Source organism: Nesoenas mayeri (assembly GCF_963082525.1).
Source record: "Nesoenas mayeri genome assembly, chromosome: 5".
Lineage (NCBI taxonomy): Eukaryota > Metazoa > Chordata > Aves > Columbiformes > Columbidae > Nesoenas > Nesoenas mayeri.
Window position 1 is genome coordinate 24,401,557 of NC_137548.1, and position 17,857 is coordinate 24,419,413.

General features: G+C 41.4%; 1 protein-coding gene across 3 annotated transcripts; it reads right to left on the reverse strand.

Moving 5' to 3' along the window:
• Positions 1-4,245: 4,245 nt before the first annotated feature.
• Positions 4,246-17,106, reverse strand: CIPC (CLOCK interacting pacemaker). 3 transcript variants are annotated; one of them, XM_080344790.1, is made up of 6 exons: positions 17,044-17,103; positions 15,588-15,671; positions 13,961-14,135; positions 12,896-13,065; positions 7,793-8,678; positions 4,246-7,610 (listed from the first exon to the last, which is right to left on the reverse strand). In XM_080344790.1, the coding sequence occupies exons 3-5, from the start codon at positions 14,031-14,033 to the stop codon at positions 7,800-7,802; spliced, it is 1,122 nt and encodes a 373-aa protein (XP_080200916.1). In that variant the 5' UTR covers positions 14,034-14,135; positions 15,588-15,671; positions 17,044-17,103; the 3' UTR covers positions 4,246-7,610; positions 7,793-7,799. The 3 variants fall into 3 exon arrangements, with proteins under 3 accessions (XP_080200916.1, XP_080200915.1, XP_080200917.1); XM_080344789.1 differs by having other exon boundaries at positions 4,246-8,678; XM_080344791.1 differs by lacking the exon at positions 15,588-15,671 and having other exon boundaries at positions 4,246-8,678; positions 17,044-17,106.
• Between the last annotated feature and the right edge of the window lie 751 nt (positions 17,107-17,857).

A 17,857-nucleotide genomic window follows, 5' to 3' on the forward strand; every position in this document is an offset into this window, starting at 1 on the left:
TTGGCCATGAGGCGTGTGTCCAGACTGCCCATCTTTATTTTGAACTGCCAGACACCCATCAGGGCCATTGGTGTATCTGTGCACCAAAATCTCTGAACAGCGTTGCCTCTCCAACCACAACAGTCTCTAGCAAATGCAGCCACTGCAGAGCACCAGCACTACAGCAACAGCCACCCAGTGCAGTTCACTGTTTTGCTCTGTTCCAGTTTGTGCTGGCTGCAGCTCCCATTATACATCTGGAGGCACTTCAGCATTCAGAGAATGATCTTCCAGCTCAGACTTGCTTTCCTTGCACAATCAGCATGGAAACAAACATTTCAGAATTCTTTCTGGCCATTTCTCACACAAGTGATGTCAGCAACCCATGTTGAGAGCGTTCTCAGCAAGCACAGTTGCGCAAGCATGCTGCAATCACTGTCAGCAATGGATGCTGAACAGCGGGAGCCAGTTTCACTCTGATGAAGACTATCCCTTTCTGACTTCTGAGCATGTTTGGACATGTTGTATAGCATTATCATTTGCTTGGGAGGCAATACTTAGCAAGAATACAAAACAACAGGCATTGTTAACACTGAGTAAAACAGCTTTCCTACTGCCCACTCTTATTTCACACTTTCCACACTAAACACTGCTCATCTTACAAAACAGTCATTGCATTGAACTCTGGCAAATGTAGAACAACTCTTATCTAGTACAGCGATGTTTTGTACCAAAGAAAACTTTTTTTTTTTTTAAAATTAGAATTTTCAGGAATATGGTGAAAAAATGGTACTTGTACTCATTGAGTTAGCAATCTTCTCACGGGATGCTGTTTCATCCTCACCTGGGAGATGTCTACTGGTCTCCTTCTCCCTTGCAGACGATTGAGCAGTTTTGGCTGCCTATGCAGGCTTCTGCTTCTTCAGTGTGAGGTGACGGAACCACTCACCAAAGTTGGGGTTCTGTTTCCTGTCCAGGCAAACCAAAACGATCCAGGAGAAAGGGATGATGGAAATAACATCTTCCCCCACCCCTAGAGTCCAGCCTATATCCGTATTATTTGTGATTGACTGAAAAAATAATGCTATGACTAATGTCACAAAACACTAAACTTCCAGCCAAAATACATGTTCATTTCCAATAAAAACATGTTAGTTTTCCATTGAAAGCACATAACTTTTTCAAGCAGTCCTATCTGTTAAAAAAAAAATAAGGATTTGGTTTTGGTCTGTTATTGGATTTTTTAGTCCTGGTAAATACAAATGGCCTAAAAATCCCCCTCCCTAGTGCTGTGGAAAAAAGGCAAGGTTGCCTAAGTGGACATGGTTAGAGGCATTCTAGTTTCATTAAACTAAATTAATTTAATTAAAATATGAACGAGAAGAAAACAGTGAAGAAGTTGATGAAACTCCCTTTTTGGCCCTGGAACGTTCACTTCCTCCATTTCTTAAAATGTTCGAGATGCAGAAGAAAGCTCTACGCTGGCAGCACTCAATTTCAAGATAGAAATTACATTGCTGCAGTGCAGAATGGCAAAAGCATTTCACAAAAATTTCTGTTGAGCAGTTAGGAAAAAGCCAGATGTATTCCTTTCATCATGACAACAGCTTGATTTCCACTTCAAAAAGCAATTCAGGACATTTTAAACAATGGTTATTAAACGTTTTAAAGTCAGCAAGTCTGAATTAGTTGTGATTGAAAATTTAACGGGAGCCAACCAAGAAGCTCTCTGGACCATCAATACTATATTAATGAATTTCAGACCACTAGGAAAGAACTCAGAGGACTGAGGGGATGTAAGAACTAATACAGCACCAGCTTTTCGGTGGGCAGGTGGACTGACCTGAATGAACAAAGGTTGGACAACTGAGAGAAAATAATAGAATAACCCACCATTTTTGATTAATGAAGGACATAAAAAGCCAAAAGAATTGAAATTAACGAAGCTTATAAGAAATAGAAGTGGTCAAATAAAATTGATTCCTTATCCTGATGAACTAAAATAACAAGTTGGTTGAGGACAAAGCCAACGCAGATATATTTCTGATGGGCATTTAGTAGTGTGCCACATGACACAGACTGAAGCCAGAATTATACAAAATTAAGCTGATGATGTGAAATGCATTACAGCTATGGCTTCTGAATGGTACATAGATCTAGTAAACAGTCTTCTACTCTTATTTTGAAAATGGTATCGAATTGGTTGTTGACTGCAACATTATTTAGTATTATTTTTAATAATTGGAATACAACATAAAATTACCTTTAAAATCTAAAGGTGGAAAAGTTTTGAGGGAAATAAATGCAGGTAAGTAATGAATGCAACTGGTGACAATAAAACCATTTTTTTTGCTTTCTGGCTGTAAACTGCAGTCAAAGGAACGTGGAAACATACTTAAAGGACAGACTTTCACCAACCGCTGAAGCAACAGGTCCAAGGATGATTTAGATTTCCAATCTGACACCACGGCTGCTATAAAAAATGAGGCAGAGTAGCAATGGGGAGGGTTGATATTGTACAACTATTTTAGCAATCCTGTTTTGCTCTTAATGTTAGTGTTCCAATTAAAAATGGATTGAAATAATTTCAAAGGATCCAAAGAAGAGTGCCACAGATGAACAAAAGATTCAAAAAATGCGAGAGCTTAATCAGTTAGTTTAAAAATGAAAGCTGAAGAATGACTTGTTCAGTTTGTAAATGCCTACAGTGAAAACAGCAATGTCACAGCACGCACTTCAGATTAGCAGACAAAAGGCAAAATATCTGGCAGCTGGGTACTGAAAGATGACAAATTCAGGCTCAATATAAGAAGCACATTTTTAACAATAAGTAATTACATTTTGAACAATTTGGGTGGATTCTTCATCCCTAGGAGCTTTCAAATCAAAGCAGGATGCTTCCTCTAAAAACATGCTTTAGTTCAACCAAGAATTTGAGGAAGTCTTGGAAACTGCTCCACAAGTGAGCAGACTGAACACATGGTGTTTCCTTCGCAATCGGATTACATGGGAATAGTTAAGTTTGCCTCATGGACATACCTCAAAGGAGGCACAGATTTAAAAAGAGAAGTCTCACGGACCATACAATACAGTTGGGGGCTATGTGGCTGCATCACACAGTGGCCTGAAAGCATCACCTAGACACAGCAAGGGTGTAAAATTGTCTAGGTAGAGACCCCACATTTCTCTCCCAGGAATTATGAGAACAAAAGCGGTAACAGCAAGCTATGTTCAACCTCGTGGATGCCAAGTATTTTGCACGCCAGGAGGTTCCTCAGCCCAAGGTTCTGGGGGTACTGCTCTTTTCAGACTGTGTGTGCCACAATAAGGAAAAACAAGAGAGATGCAAAGCACCTGGAAGAAGCAATTCACCTTTCTGGCTTCAGTGAAATAAAGGTGAACAGGTCTGACATCCTGCAGATAGACTTCACCATGTAAAGAAAAGGCTAGCCAGCAGAGAACTGAAAAATTCCTGCTTGAATTCCAAGCCTTTTACAAATACAAAATCTGCAACCATCGAGTTTCCAGTCTTAAGGAATAAAATTACTTCAATTGATGGCACTCCTTTTTGGATGTAATGAGATTTAAGTTATTGCCTTGTCTGGTGCCAAGCACTTTAACCAGGATCACTGTCTTGTACCTAAGGACAGGATCTCATGCCACAAATTCTGCTGGGTGTTCTGGGAATGATTGCCTAGTTTTCACCCATCTTCGAAAAAAGAAAAGATCACATAAAGATGGCCATATTTTGAAAAATGTGTTCTTCTGAAAAGCTGGTATACAGATTTAGTTGAAGACGTTCTTCAAGAGAGAGTAAAACCTTTCACTCAAGTAATTCTTTCAGTAGCCAAGATTCTCACTTCACAATTTAGAACTTCTGCATAGCCGGCTGACAGGATTAAAATACAGTGTAGGAGTTCACCCCGCACAGACGGTGAGCATAATGTACAGTCATCACATGGAGATAACAGTTCACAGACGGAAAAATCCTTCCAGGTTGTTCATGACAGATCTATGGCAATGGTCACCCACGACAATATATTTTTAGTGTTCTGTACAGCCCACTTCTACTTATGCTCCTCCCAGAGACCCTTTAATTCATACATACTGTTAAAACCCACATGACTTCTGAGAGATACATCATAGTATCACTTTTGGATCTGCACTTTCCCGCATGTGCAACATGCTGTTGTGGAGCTGAGAAGCATGCTCTGGAACCAAGGACTTTGTAGTTTAACAGCATTAAAACAGGCCACAAACTTTTCAAGTATACTTTATTTCATTAATATTTCACAGTCTGTTTCTGTAAAGTTTTAGCAAAAAGGTCATGTTCTGTAACAGATTAGGCTGCTGTATTCAGAGCTGGAAATGGACTTCAAAAGTACAGAAAATGTTTACATTCCAACTAGAGCAGTAGAATTTTAAAAATACATAGTAAAAGTAATCAAAAATACCGTTTATTAAAACTTAATAGAAAAGCAGCAGTCTGTCTGACCCATCAAACTACTCTGTCTGCTAGCTGTCAGCAGCAACTGAAGCCCCAGCAAGCCATCTGATTGACTTTTTAGACTGAGACAGCTGCCTTCAACTAACTCGTTAATGCAAAGTCTTGCTGCTCCAAAGGTCAAAAAAATCTGTGAGTTCATTGCTTACAGGCTTCCAATCAGAGAGGCTAATCTTTCTGCTCAGACCTACTAGATCACTTCCAGATCCTGCCCAAAACCAGGACCTATTCTGCTCCTGATGTAGTCAACTAATTTTCTCAACATGGTTCCTAGCTAACCCATTTTATTACATTGCAGCCAAGGAAAGCCCTTATTGTTTACAGTTTTATCAGGACTTCTAGGAAAAAAGGCAGCTAAGAGAAACTGAACAGAATGATATTTTATGACACATCTGTCACTAGGAGCCTTCAACATCCTTCTTTTATACATGTTGTGTAAAGATTTGCAATTATCTAGGGATATGCTTCCTAAGGGCCCCCAGATTTATATCTAATCGTTTCAGAGTGGATTTTTCTAGTTCAGCAAGTACTATTTAAGTCTGGACTGATGCCCAGTAGGAGATTGCTAACCAGCTGCTGGACTTTATTCACAGATTTATTGAATATATATTTATACAAATTACACCAGCTGAAAGGCCCATCAGCTGCAAGCACACCCACTTCAGCCCTGTCAAGGGAATGAAATACATGTGGTAATGTATGAACTATGAGAGATTTTATCAGCTAGAGTCTCCCCAAGTCAGAGGGTATTACCCTGCAACGCAAATTCTTCCTTCCATTTACTCTATCAGAGCAGTGGAAATAGGACTGTTTGTCTCAAACAGCTAAGATTGGACTTATTTTTTTCTGACTTCCTCTGATCTCTGGGTAGCCTGTGTCCTGTGTCCATCATCTTGTTTTCTAGGACAATCACCTCCTAAAATATATATATGTTCTGAACTTCAAATTATCCCATTTGATGGGTAGAATAAGGATTTCAGGAAAGCAGCAAAGATATCCTATGCACTTTCTCACACCTCACCTCTAGGCCTATTACAGGTATCAGATCAATGGAACTGCCTCCTACTGCCCCTCTCCTGTAAGAAGCTCAGAAGAAACAAGCTTATCTCCTGGGATTCCTTCACAAATGGCCTAAGGTATCATCACATCTATCCTGCCAAATGGAACTGAGTGCAGATATCACAACTTATTCCAAAAGAACTATATCAGACATGTCCTATGTTATTACACTGTACTATGCTGCCTTCCTGCCTTCTGGGTTTGCTGGCTGAGTTTTGATATTGCTGTGCTGTGAGTTACGAGACATCCTAGTATGCATGATTATAGCAGGTATATTTTAAAAAATACAAGAGAGAACATAGTCTATGAACACTTGTCTTTTAATCAGCTCCCTTGTACTGCACTAGTCTTCAGCAAGTGGGCAGGATACCATGAAAGGCATGGCTGTTAGTTTGCTACAGCTCCCCTAAGGCAAATCTTGCCACAAAATTTCTTTCTAGGCCTATGGCTAGTACAAATACAACTCACATTTCGTCTCTTTATAAGACAAGTACCGCATTTCTTTTCATCAGTCTAAAAAGAAGGAAACCCTGTACAAGAGAGAAGCAACTCACAATTTCTCTAATGCACATATTTGAGGAAGACTACAAAAGCATTCGCCACAGTATTCTGCAATATTGATTCCCAGAGGCATCAGAAAATGAAAAGGTCTAGTCACAAATTAGTGAGACATCCACTCTTTTTAACCAGGTATCTTTTTTTTTTTTTTAAGAATCTGAAACAGATGATAGAAGTGATCAAAACATCAAAATAGCTGGTCACCTAGATGGCACAATTTTTTAAAAACTTTGTCACACAGAAAGGAACATACCATAAACAATCCAGATGCCTTAACGTTCTTAGACAAAGCCATTCTTGGCTCTCTACACAGACTGCCTCTGAAAAAAAACCTTCAGATTGAGGGCAGTGACATAGTTAAGTGTCTAGGTAAAGTAAAATTAAATATCTGTAGAACAGCTTTTGTAACATGACTACTGTGGATCTCTACCAGTAAAGACTAATATCTTATGCACACAGTGGTGTTAGCTACGTATCAAGACAAGCAGGCTAGGAATGATATAAATGTACGTAGAAGAAAAAATGTTTTGGTGGGGTCTTTAATTTTTTAAGTTCAAACTCAGGTAGCTAAAATTATCAGGGAGATTATCTAAGCTGACATCTCTCTCTTACTTTTTACTCCCACCCCTGCCTCCCCCCGTTCTTTCTCCAGGTACATTCATCTGATTTCTCTAAATAAAAAAGGGAGGAAATTGGGATGGGAGAAGGACTTGTTTCACCACAGGCCATTGTGCTTCTTTTCCTTTCACTCCTCTCCTTTTTTGTATACTTAGCAAACTGATTTCACAGAAAAAAAGGAGTTTAGGCTTGTAAACTAAAGATATACATACCAAATAATATGCAACTAGTCTTGCCAAATAAATCCTGGTGAACGAGTATCTTCCTCATACTGTTTTAAAAAGAAGTCACTGCAGTCTTCAATAACAATCTTCAATCTGTTTGCTACTGAGAAAATCCAAAGCCACTTGCCTTGTACACTTATTAACCATTAATAAACATAGCTTTGGAACAAACATTTCCAGTGCAAGCCTTGTGATCTTCACTCACTCAACTGTACAGATCAAAATCAAAAGTATACTCATCAAAGCAGGTCATTTCACTTGGGTCCTAAGACACTCATCACTTTGACCAAAGACTGCAACGAATATAGAATGCTGCTTCAGCACAAGCAGATCTCCACTAATTTAAATACATTAAAACCCCCAAACAAGACTCTCTGTTCTCAGAAAGGACAGCAACAGCCCAAAGATACCACCCCACCAATGTTAAGCTTCCTCTCCTCACACCAATGCCCTTCATCTACTTGCAGCTGATGATGGCCCAATAGTGGGGCCTGTTCTGCTGTTCCATTGTCAGGACTATCTGCAGATGGGAAGAGGCAGATGCTTGCTTGCAGAATACTGCAAATGACTGTCTTTTCACGCCAAGAATGGGAACATGCCAGCAGAGCACATCCAAGCTTCTCGAGTCCAAGGAAGTGCACAGAGTTAGCACGGAGTTCAAGGTCACTCTGAAATAGTAAGTACTCATCTTGTCAAGAACCCACCATGCTATTTGAGTCCCACAACTGCCTCTGAAGACAAATTGTTAACAGCATGCCACTTTGCAAGTCCTGGACTCAGAAACTGCTCAAGTAAAAGCTTGAGACAGGAAATCAGAGGCACAGAAACAACTTGACCAACAGCTATGTACCTTTTTATTACACACTGGGATAAGTGGAGTCTTCGAGGTTGCTACCAGCTTTATCAGATCCTGTTAGAGATGCTTCTAGCTCTGCCCACGACTGTGGAGCATTGTTCTTTATTGCCTCTATGAAAAGCTGTGTTTGATGCTTCAGCCGGTCCAGCTCGGCCTGAGTCACCTGGTTCTGATGAATGAGCTCCTTGGTTTTTAAAGTGATCTCCAGCAATCCTGACCTGCGTAGCACGACAAGTGTATTTTGAAAGCGTCTGCACTTGCTTTGTTGTTGCAAGAGCAGCTCAGGGGTAGTGCAAATCTCCTCTGGTACCAATGGGGGGCTCCACAGTGCAGACTGCACTGTAGTCTGTGCTGCACTCTCGCTCTCATGTGGGGTGCACTTTGTTGCCTGCGAAGTTCCAAAAGGCAAAAGAGGAGTCACACCTGCCACTTTCTGAGTGTCATTGGAAACACGATGAAAACCAGGAAGTGCTGACAGTTTTCCGCTTGTCACCAGAGTTGAAGAACTTTGCTGGTTAGAATCCTGAGGGGTCTTAAAGCTAACTGGTAGGTGGGCAAAAGGACTAGTAGGCAAGCCTGTGCTCCTGGATACAGGAGAAGTCTCCATCTTCGGTGCTTCTGTGCAGAGTCGCTTATGGCTACTGGTTTCCTGACATTCTTCTAGATCAAAGGAGTGATCTCTTTTGCAGGGCTGTGGTGCTATTTTGGGATAAGAATTCAGGATGGGCAGGTAACTAGTGGAGTCATTTCTCTTTTTCCCAAGAGAGTGAGGGTTAATGGGAGGTGGGATTGATGGACGAAGAAACACTAGCTGTGGCTGGGCTGGAATCACTTCAAAGGACGGCTGCACAGTCCAAGATTGGAGCTGTGATGAACTCCCCTGAGAAGCACGAAGCGGGAAAAAAACAGAAGTCTTACAAGAACATTGTAGAAAACAATCAAAAAATCTTAAATGAAACAGGTGGGGTGTGCCATTTCTCCATATTTGATCTACACTGTCCAATTAATACATTCTGAACAGTTTTCCATCAAACTCATCCTTCTCTTTCTTTGACAACAGAGCATAGCACTAGAATCAAAGCTGCAATCCATAATCCTTTTACTACGGAACAGCAGATACATTTAAAACCAGTTCAATCTGAATGTATACATGCTTTCCTAAATGATGATTATGGTGCATGCTTATATTGTACAATGCTCATGTAAAAGTTTGATCCAGACTTGGGGGCAGAACAACATGTGTACAGAAAAGTTGAAAAATAATTAAGCATTGTGGTTATGAAATATTTTAGAATGGTCAAAGAAAGACTGCACAGACATTTAGGAACAATTCAGACTTCCTCTTTGTTGAAGGGCAGTAACTCTAATCTTGTCAATTCTATTCTTACAGAAAGCTTTTGAAATCTTTATTTAAAAAAGATGACAGCTGTTAAGTAAGTCTTGCATTCTTAAGTACAATACGCAGTTCCCATAAATTTAAAACCAAGAAGCAGGAGAAAAAAAAAGTCTGTTGTAAGCCCAGGGCAGTTTAACTCCACACCTCTGGAGAAATGGTCTGCACCGATAAACATTAAAAGCATTATATTTCAGGAAAAATGCCCAAGTTTTTACTCCATCCCACAAGCCATATTCTGCAATATAGGGGAATACATCAATTTTTACAAGACATTACCTCTTCCTCCTCCAATACATTACTACAGATCTTCATGCGACCTCCTGGCCAAAAAGCATGACCACTTTTCTCCAAACATATCAAATGGTCTAGTAAGCGATACTATTTCTTTCTGAAGCAAAATATCACTTCTTAATACATTTATCACCACTACAATTGTACTAATATACTAATATAATATACTGTCAGTTGCTTTTGCAATTCGTTATGACTTGCAACGCTACTGGCAGTTTTTAGCTAGCACGAATACATTGTATTATTTTTGGTACTATACTGAGTCACCTGAAATCCATCTCCTTTCCTTCAGTCTCAGCATTTGCCAGATTAAATCTTTTAACACAGAATCACAGAATGGTTGGGGCTGGAAAAGACCTCTGGAGATCATCTAATCCAACCCACCTGCTCAAGCAGGTTCACCTAGAGCAGACTGCACAGGAATGTGTCCAGGCAGGTCTTGAATGTCTCCAGAGAAGGAGACTCCACAACCTCTCTGGGCAGCCTGTTCCAGTGCTCTGGCACTCTCAAAGTAAAGAAGTTTCTTCTCATATTCAGATGGAACCTCCTGTGTTTCAATCTGTGCCCGTTGCCCCTCATCCTATCGTTGGCACCACTGAAAGGAGTCTGGTCCCATCCTCTTGACACCCACCCTTGAGGTATTTATAACCACTGATGAGATCCCCTCTCAGCCTTCTCTTCTCCAGGCTCAACAGACCCACCTCTCTCAGTCTCACTTCATAAGAAAGGTGTTCTAGGCCCCTAATCATCTTTGTAGCCCGACACTGTAATTCCTTGCCCTTCTTAAATGCAGGAGCTCAAAACTGGATGCAGGACTCCAGATGCAGCCTCACCAGGGCAGAGTAGAGGGGAGGAGAACCTCCTTCGACCTGCTGGTCACACTTCTCCCAATGCACCCCAGGATACCACTGGCCTTCTTGGCCACAAGGGCACATTGTGGACTCATGGTCAACCTGCTGTCAACCACAACTCCCAAGTTCTTCTCTGCCATGCTGCTTTCCAGCAGGTCCACCCCTAACCTGTACTGGTGCCTGGGGTTATTCCTCTTCTGCTGAAGTCCATCTCCCTAGTAAAGGACTTGAACTTGTCAAAAGCAGGTATTACCAACTCATAGGACAGACCTGAAGATGAGATTCAGTTACCTATTTTGATACAGAATTTCTTTGGTTCAGTGGGCAAGATGCTTATGGAATAAGGATACAGAACAAATACATGTAAAAAAGTTAATATTACTACTTTATCACAGAAGAAAGGAGAAACACATTTAAAAGAAAAGTATCTGGAGATGTTAGGAGTGAGAAAGTATATAAATACCACGACTACACACATACAGAACAGAACATCAAGCCTACAGGAGCAAGGTCTTGGTGTCAGAAGTTGTCATTTATTGCACAGTTGTACAGTATCTAGCACAGCAGAGCCCCAAAATCATTGAGCTGTGGCAACTGTTTATTTTGTTCTTGTTTTTTCCTCTCTCTGTTATGTGCTTTCTTCTCCTTTCCACTCATGTTGCATTCTGCCCTTGTTATCCTACCCCAAAATCTCAGTTTTAGTAGAGGACACATTTCATTTATTTTACTAATTCTGCAAAGTGGCTTTTTTTTTTTCCTAATGAAAGCTAATATCCTGTGGGTATCAGTGTCACTTGTCTAAAAAGGCTTCCTACTCATTAAGGACTTTTACGAGACTTACAGAAACCTTGCCATAAGCAGCAATGTTTTAGAGCATTAATCCCTGTTCCATTTTTTTTTAGTAACATTATTGTTAGCTGTTTACACTTGGAAATTGGGACATCAGGTAACCATCACTGCGCAGGATCACAGTGTTTCTAAGACAGAAGGATGATGCTGACTGAAACTGAAACTAGAACAAATAAACAGCAGTAACTTGATACTGCCTTTTTTATTTTTTTGTCCAGCAAGCCCAACTGAGCGCTGTGTTGAAAAGATCATTTTAAAAACATGACCAGCATGACTATATGAGGTATAACAGAAAGATCTAGAAATATACTTCACTACATTCTGACCTAGACTTGTTGCTTTTCTTTATTGCAGTAAACATTTTTCAGTTTAACATTATTGTCCTTAATTATGCATAATTGGACTTAGATGTTATGATGCACTGTTCAAGAGAAGTGAGTCTGGTCATTTTATCTACCTCCAACTCTTCCTCCCCAAATTCCCTTTTTGCTAGGCTAACAGGGTTTTTTTTAATATATATAATTTTAATATATATATACTAGCTACTTATTATTAGCTACTTCTCCTAACTGTTTGCACACAACCTGGAGTTTAACATTAGACTACCACTGCAATCAGTGTTTTATTTTTGAGCTCTGGGCCAAAGGCTATCAACCTTTGGTGAAGCTTGCCTACTCTCTGCTACATGAAAACTTCTGCATGTGTTTAGACACTGTTTTGTCCACACATCTAGGAACATGACTATAAAATGTTTCTTGTCAAGATAAAGCACAACACTCAGAGTTCAGAACCATTTCCCCCACAAATACACAATCTGCCAAATACTAACAGGAACTCATATCTGTGCTGGCATCGATACACAGTATTTGAACTTAATAGGTTTTGCTTGTTGTTAGAACAGATTAAGTAGAAAAAGAATGAGGATCTATATTCATTCCGCCCCCCCTTCTCACTTTATTCTCAGAAGTATTCTAATAAAAACCACTGAAGAACTTTTGCTCTGCTCAGAAGACATGAGTGAGCACAGAGCAAGAGGTCTAATAATATGGGAATACTTTGAACTGTGAGCTCTCATATCTTCTGTTCCAATGTAAAAGTTCGGAGTCTCTCAGATGTGCTGGAGGAACAGCACATAACAATATACTGGAGGACATGAATAGGGGACATAATTGCTGCAATGCGAGGCATCACTTGCAATTGAGAGAAACAACTGTTAAAGTAAAAATGCCACAGCTAACTTCAGATATGGATTTTTTTCTTTTATAACATTCTGGATTAGTCCTAGACATTGCACATAAAGCACTTCCAGGACCTAAGAACTAGGAAGCATCCTAGTTTTCTTTTTCATTCAATAAAGGTAGTAAATATGAGCTTGCAAGAGGAAAAACACTTGCTTTTTTGTTTTGATCATTGGTGCTACTTACATAATATTCTTAAAGATCTATATTTTAGAGATCCCTTTGAGAGAAAAAGGGTTATTAGATGTAGCAAAGCTTCTCCATTTCACATTTTTTCCATCTTAGTGCTTCTAGCTCCCCCTCAAAAAAACAGGCTGTCGCAATAGTACTTTTCAAGTTACCAGTTACTTTCTGGATTGCAACAACTTTGTAATAACTTCTTGAAAGGAAAAACATGTTTAAAAAACCAAAACAAAACCAAACAACAATTTAAGAACATGGAATATTTTTCAATGTATTACTTTGTCCCTACCTGCTTAACTAACACATTTTTCATTACAACCATAGGAGAAAGTGCAGGAAAGGAGTTGCTTGTAGTCACTGGGCATTGCCAAGTCCCATCCTCTGTGTTCCAACACAACGCATTCAGCACGTCCTCCGAGTCAGTCTGCTCCATAGCACTTGGGCACTCTGAACTTCCATCTGCCAGATGCAGAATTCAGCTGTTAGTTGTTTCATATGCAGCATCCTTGTTAACTCCTTTCATTTCTAATATTCTGCTTCCTTTCAACCACGCCACAAAGAACAACAAAGTTTCATTCTGGAATACCAATAAAATTAGACCTGCTGTGACAGATGTCAAATAGCCTTTAATAAAAGGCTTTATATTTCAGGCCAGTTCTCACGCAAACATTGTCTCCAAAAAAACCTATTGCCTTTTGTACTTTTGTATTTAGTCTTTAAGGGACTGCACACTACCATGAAGACAGCTCTAAAAGCTGGCGCAGGAAAGAACTACAAGCTCCAGCATTGCAACAGCTGCTGTCTGTGTTGCAGGCATTTTGTGTCTTGAAATCCTCTATGTACAAACCCAATAAGGCAGGTATCTCTCACAAAAGCATTTTCTTTCTTTTAAAGGCAATCTTTGCACACCTGTATTGACTATTAAAATACCACACCATGTTTACATTTTACAATTACTCTCTGGTTTATCAGGCTCTACTGACAATCTAGTCAAATGGTAAGAGACATTAAACCGCATAATACAACAGTTCATTCATCACCGCAAACAAGAAAAACTGATTTTACCATCCCCACTTCTAGACTTTGAAGTCTACGATTCTTCAGTTAATTTCATAATTTTAAATTACCACACCACTCAAATTCACATGATGAACTTTATAACTACATAAAGCTCTACTCCAAAAACATTTGATGGTGGGATGTTTGCAGATGCAACCTGTCCTGCATACAAAGGCCCCCCAGGTAAGGAGACATAAACTGTAAGAGCCAGAGTCAGATTTGTCAAACATCATCAATAAAAGCAAAGTCTGAGGAAGATAACAGCAAAAAAAGGTAACACAGTAGTTTTCTAAACCTGAATATCCAGAATCTTTGTCAGATTCAGCTGCCGCCATGTTGAAGCGATGGTTCAAGCTCTTCATTTCCATCACTTCATCCAGTAGTTCCTCGAGAGTCTCAATATATGACTATTTTGTCTCCATGCTTCCATAGTGCTGCAGGCAGTTTTTAACACCTTTTCCATTGAGCAACTAAAAAATAGTTCAGAATAAAAAGATACTTTCTCTGAGTCTAAAGAAAATTCCATCAGTATAAAATAACAAAGAAGGCCACGTTCGTCCTTATGGAAATCTGGTTATCAAAGGTTTGCTGCATCTGTTAAGCAATCTGTAGAATTCTATTAAACTCCCAGCTTCACATTTGCTATGTTCATCACACATTTGAGTTATCAAAGGCTTGCCAATAAAACCAATTTACTCCATCAAAAACTCTCTAAACTATGCATGTTTTATAACGCAGAGCAGAAAAGACAGGAAACAACTCTTTGCGTCAACTGACATTTTGCTTTGTAGAAACTTCTGAACTGAAATTTTATATCTGCCCTAGGCTGATTTTTTAAGTTTCAGGAAAGTTTCTATGATCCAATCTTTCAGTCCCCTGCACCAACCACAAGAAAACAACATCATACTAGGCATGATTATTGAGTCCTTTAGGGTAGGTTAAAAGATGCCAGAAAACCTATGGCACATGAAGGAAGAAAGAAATTATTTGAAGCAGAAATGTAATACAGGTATTTTACTTTAAAAAAAAAAAAAATTACTACTGCTGTGAATACCATCAATAAATCAAAGGTATTACAGAAGTACTGAAGACATGGATGCAGTTGAGGTGGCAGAATGCACCCATCTCATTCAGCTCCTTTCTCCAGGACCTGAGCCAGTCCGAATACAGGACATGGGTCAGCCAATATTACCAAATTACCTGAAGTAGAGTAATTTCATACTTAAAATGACTAAGTAAAGTATAAGGTAGATTCATCTGGACAGGACAATGCATAAGTACTTTCTAACTATGTTATAAATTCTGTCAGACAATGTAATAATTCCTTACTGTGCACACAAAACTTGGGAAATAGGAACGTAATTTCTTGACCTGCTAAAAATGTAGTGCCCAATTCTACAAAGTTCAGCAAAATGAGTAACAAAGACAAAACATCAGATAGAAAGTATAAGCTGTTATCTGTAATTAAATCAATGCCCCTCTGAGTCAAGTGGGATAGTTGTGTATCTCTTTTCACGCTGCCAGTGAGCTAACTGGAGACTTTCAGAACAGAAATATCTCAAATTATTCAAAGAATGAAACTCAGATAGAAAACTAAGGCATGTTTCTCAGTCTCCCCCCAAAACAAGATAAACTAAAAGCTACTCATAAACAACTTTATTTTTTCCCCCCAATAATGAAAAGCTACTTTTATCTTCTAAAAACTTCGCTATTCCAGGGGCTGAATCGCAAAACAAGTTAGATGTACTAAATGAGGCCAATATAACAAATACAGCTGAATCTGCAAAGCTGTGGTTTCATTAATACAGTTTGTTTCACCCTCAAAAGTAAGTCATCAGAGAAAAATAAATTCAAGTAAGCAATCAGAGAACAAGCTGGGGCTAAAGAAACCCATACTGCTCCAAGTGCAACACATACTGTACCTGCAATGCACTCCTAGAGGAGACATGGCCTTAGAAATGCCATCTTCTTCCCACACACAGAATGAAAACACTGGAAGGCTGAAACTAAAAGCTATGACAATCAGAAAAATGTGTAGTTACATTATGGCCTCCCACACTACATACTTGTCACAACCTTCAGCTGCTTCCTGAGGATAGGCAACATCTAGCAAGACTGAGCAAAGTTTCTGCTTCTCTTAAAGAAGGTAGAGTTTGGCAAACTGAAAAATGACACAATGAAGTGGAGAAATTACATCTAATATTATTTGTAAAAATAATTTTCCTATAAATCAACTCTTTGAAGCTGTCTCTCATGTTAGAACTGTATATTTAAATTACTCAGGAGTCTGCATCATGGGCAGGGCAGCAGTTCACTGATGGCAGTATCCAGTGCAAGCTACTTCAAATGACATTGTAGCAGACATCCTAGAATAGTCTACCCTGAAAGGCAGGTTTCTTCTTAAGGTCCTGACAACTGACTGTTAGAATTCTGCTCCAAGATCTTGAGCCTTGGCACCTCCAGTAATGAATTCTGTAAGCCAGATAACAGTGCTGAGATGGTAGGGTGACTGTCTATATAACTACAAGAAAGACAAAATAATTATCAGCAGAAGAGAATTTCCCCAGTAGCTATTTGCATAACTTTTACTTCCCATCTATAGTCACATCTGTTGACCTGCTAACAGGCATGGAACAAACTAATTACATAAGAGCAAGATAGATGCTAACCCTGGAACAGAAAATGAGGTTTAAGTCCCAATCCATACTTTTGTTACTTAGCCCTTTCTAAACAAATGTATTTTTAAAGAAAGCAATATGTATTGATGCTAATCCCAAAAAAAACCAGAACTAGAAACAGAAGAAAGGCTAGAAATAAGTAAACTAAGAACACACCATCTGCCAGCCTTGCATCAATAGAAGCTTTGGGATGGATGGGCTGGCACATCTTTTTCTCCTCCCTCATGGAAAACAAAACAAATAAAATCCGCAAACAACAAAGCAGTAACAGCAGAACCACAACCGAAAATAAACAAACCAGAAGCGCCACTCTACCGAGACGCGGGCGTGGGACCCTTCGGCTTCCCCGCGGGCCCAAGACGCGCCCCCGGCCCGGCAGGCAGGTGCTCTGCCGCCAACCCCGACGCTCAGGGCCCTCCCTCTGGCCGCACCGGCGAGAGCTGACCCCGCCCGACCGCCTGCCCGGCGCTTCGCCCACACGGCAGACCCGGGCGGCAGGGAGCTCCGGAGCACAGCCGCCCGGCCGGGGTGCCCTCGCAGGGGCCCGGCGTGGGGAGGGGCCCCCGCGCAGCCGGGCTGAGCCACCCGGCTGTCCGGCCCGAGCCGCCACACGGCGCGGAGAAGCAGGCCCCGGCGATGCCCGAGAGTCCCCCGGCCCCACAGCTGCCCCGAGCCCCTCATGGCCCGGGCCACCCCTCACCTGGCTGCGGGCCGCCTCGGCTCCAACCCCACGGGGCCGCGCATGCGCGGCGCTCTACCATGGAACACGACCCTCCCTCCCTCCCCGCCCAGACAGGCCCGCCCCGGAAGAGGAAACTTGCCGCCAGGCCTCCTGGCCGCACATGCGCACAGCAGAGCCGCCCGCGCCGCCGCCGCCGCGCGCCTGCTGGGGGCGGGGTGCTTGCAACGCGCGTGCGCTTGGGCTGCGCGCCCAGGCGGCCGTTGCTGCGTGTGGTTCCTCGCGCTGCGCTGGGCGGAGGCCCCAGGTGGCGTCCTGGCGCAGGGGCCTGAGCGCCTCGCAGGGGGCGGAGGTGGAAGGGCAAGGGCTTCTCGGGGACACCAGGGGCACGCTCGGCACAGCAGCCATTACCACAGGCCCTCGAGTGCTGTGGTGATTGGCGTGAGGAGGGAGAAGGCTGCTGTAGGTGTGCAAGGGGCCATGGATGCACACAGGGCCTGTCAGGGAGAAGGGCTTGCTAGCATATTGGTTCTAGAAGACCTTTTGAGATCCGTCCCACCACGACCGTGAGGGACATGTCAGAAAGGAGCATCTTCACTGAAAAAGGGTGTGAGTGCTCTCCTGTTGTTGGCCTTGAGCTGTGTGGCCAGGCAAGTGTGCAAGAGCTTGAAGCTGTTTAATGCCTGGCCTGGACTTCTGAGGGGATCAGACATGGTGATGAGAGCCAGGAGTTTGAGATGCTGCTGGACTTCACAAATAACTGTGCAAAAGAGAACCATTTTGTAGAGCTTCTTGCCAAGAATGAGAGATAACAGCAAAAGAAACCCAAACAAAC

Excerpts from the sequence above, each read along its gene's own strand:
- CIPC (XM_080344791.1), bottom strand. The coding sequence starts at position 14,033 with ATGGAAATGAAGAGCTTGAACCATCGCTTCAACATGGCGGCAGCTGAA. Across the intron at positions 13,066-13,960 it reads CAAAGATTCTGGATATTCAG|ATGGAAGTTCAGAGTGCCCA; the intron begins GTTTAGAAAACT and ends TGCATCTGGCAG. Across the intron at positions 8,679-12,895 it reads AAAATGTGTTAGTTAAGCAG|GGGAGTTCATCACAGCTCCA; the intron begins GTAGGGACAAAG and ends CGTGCTTCTCAG.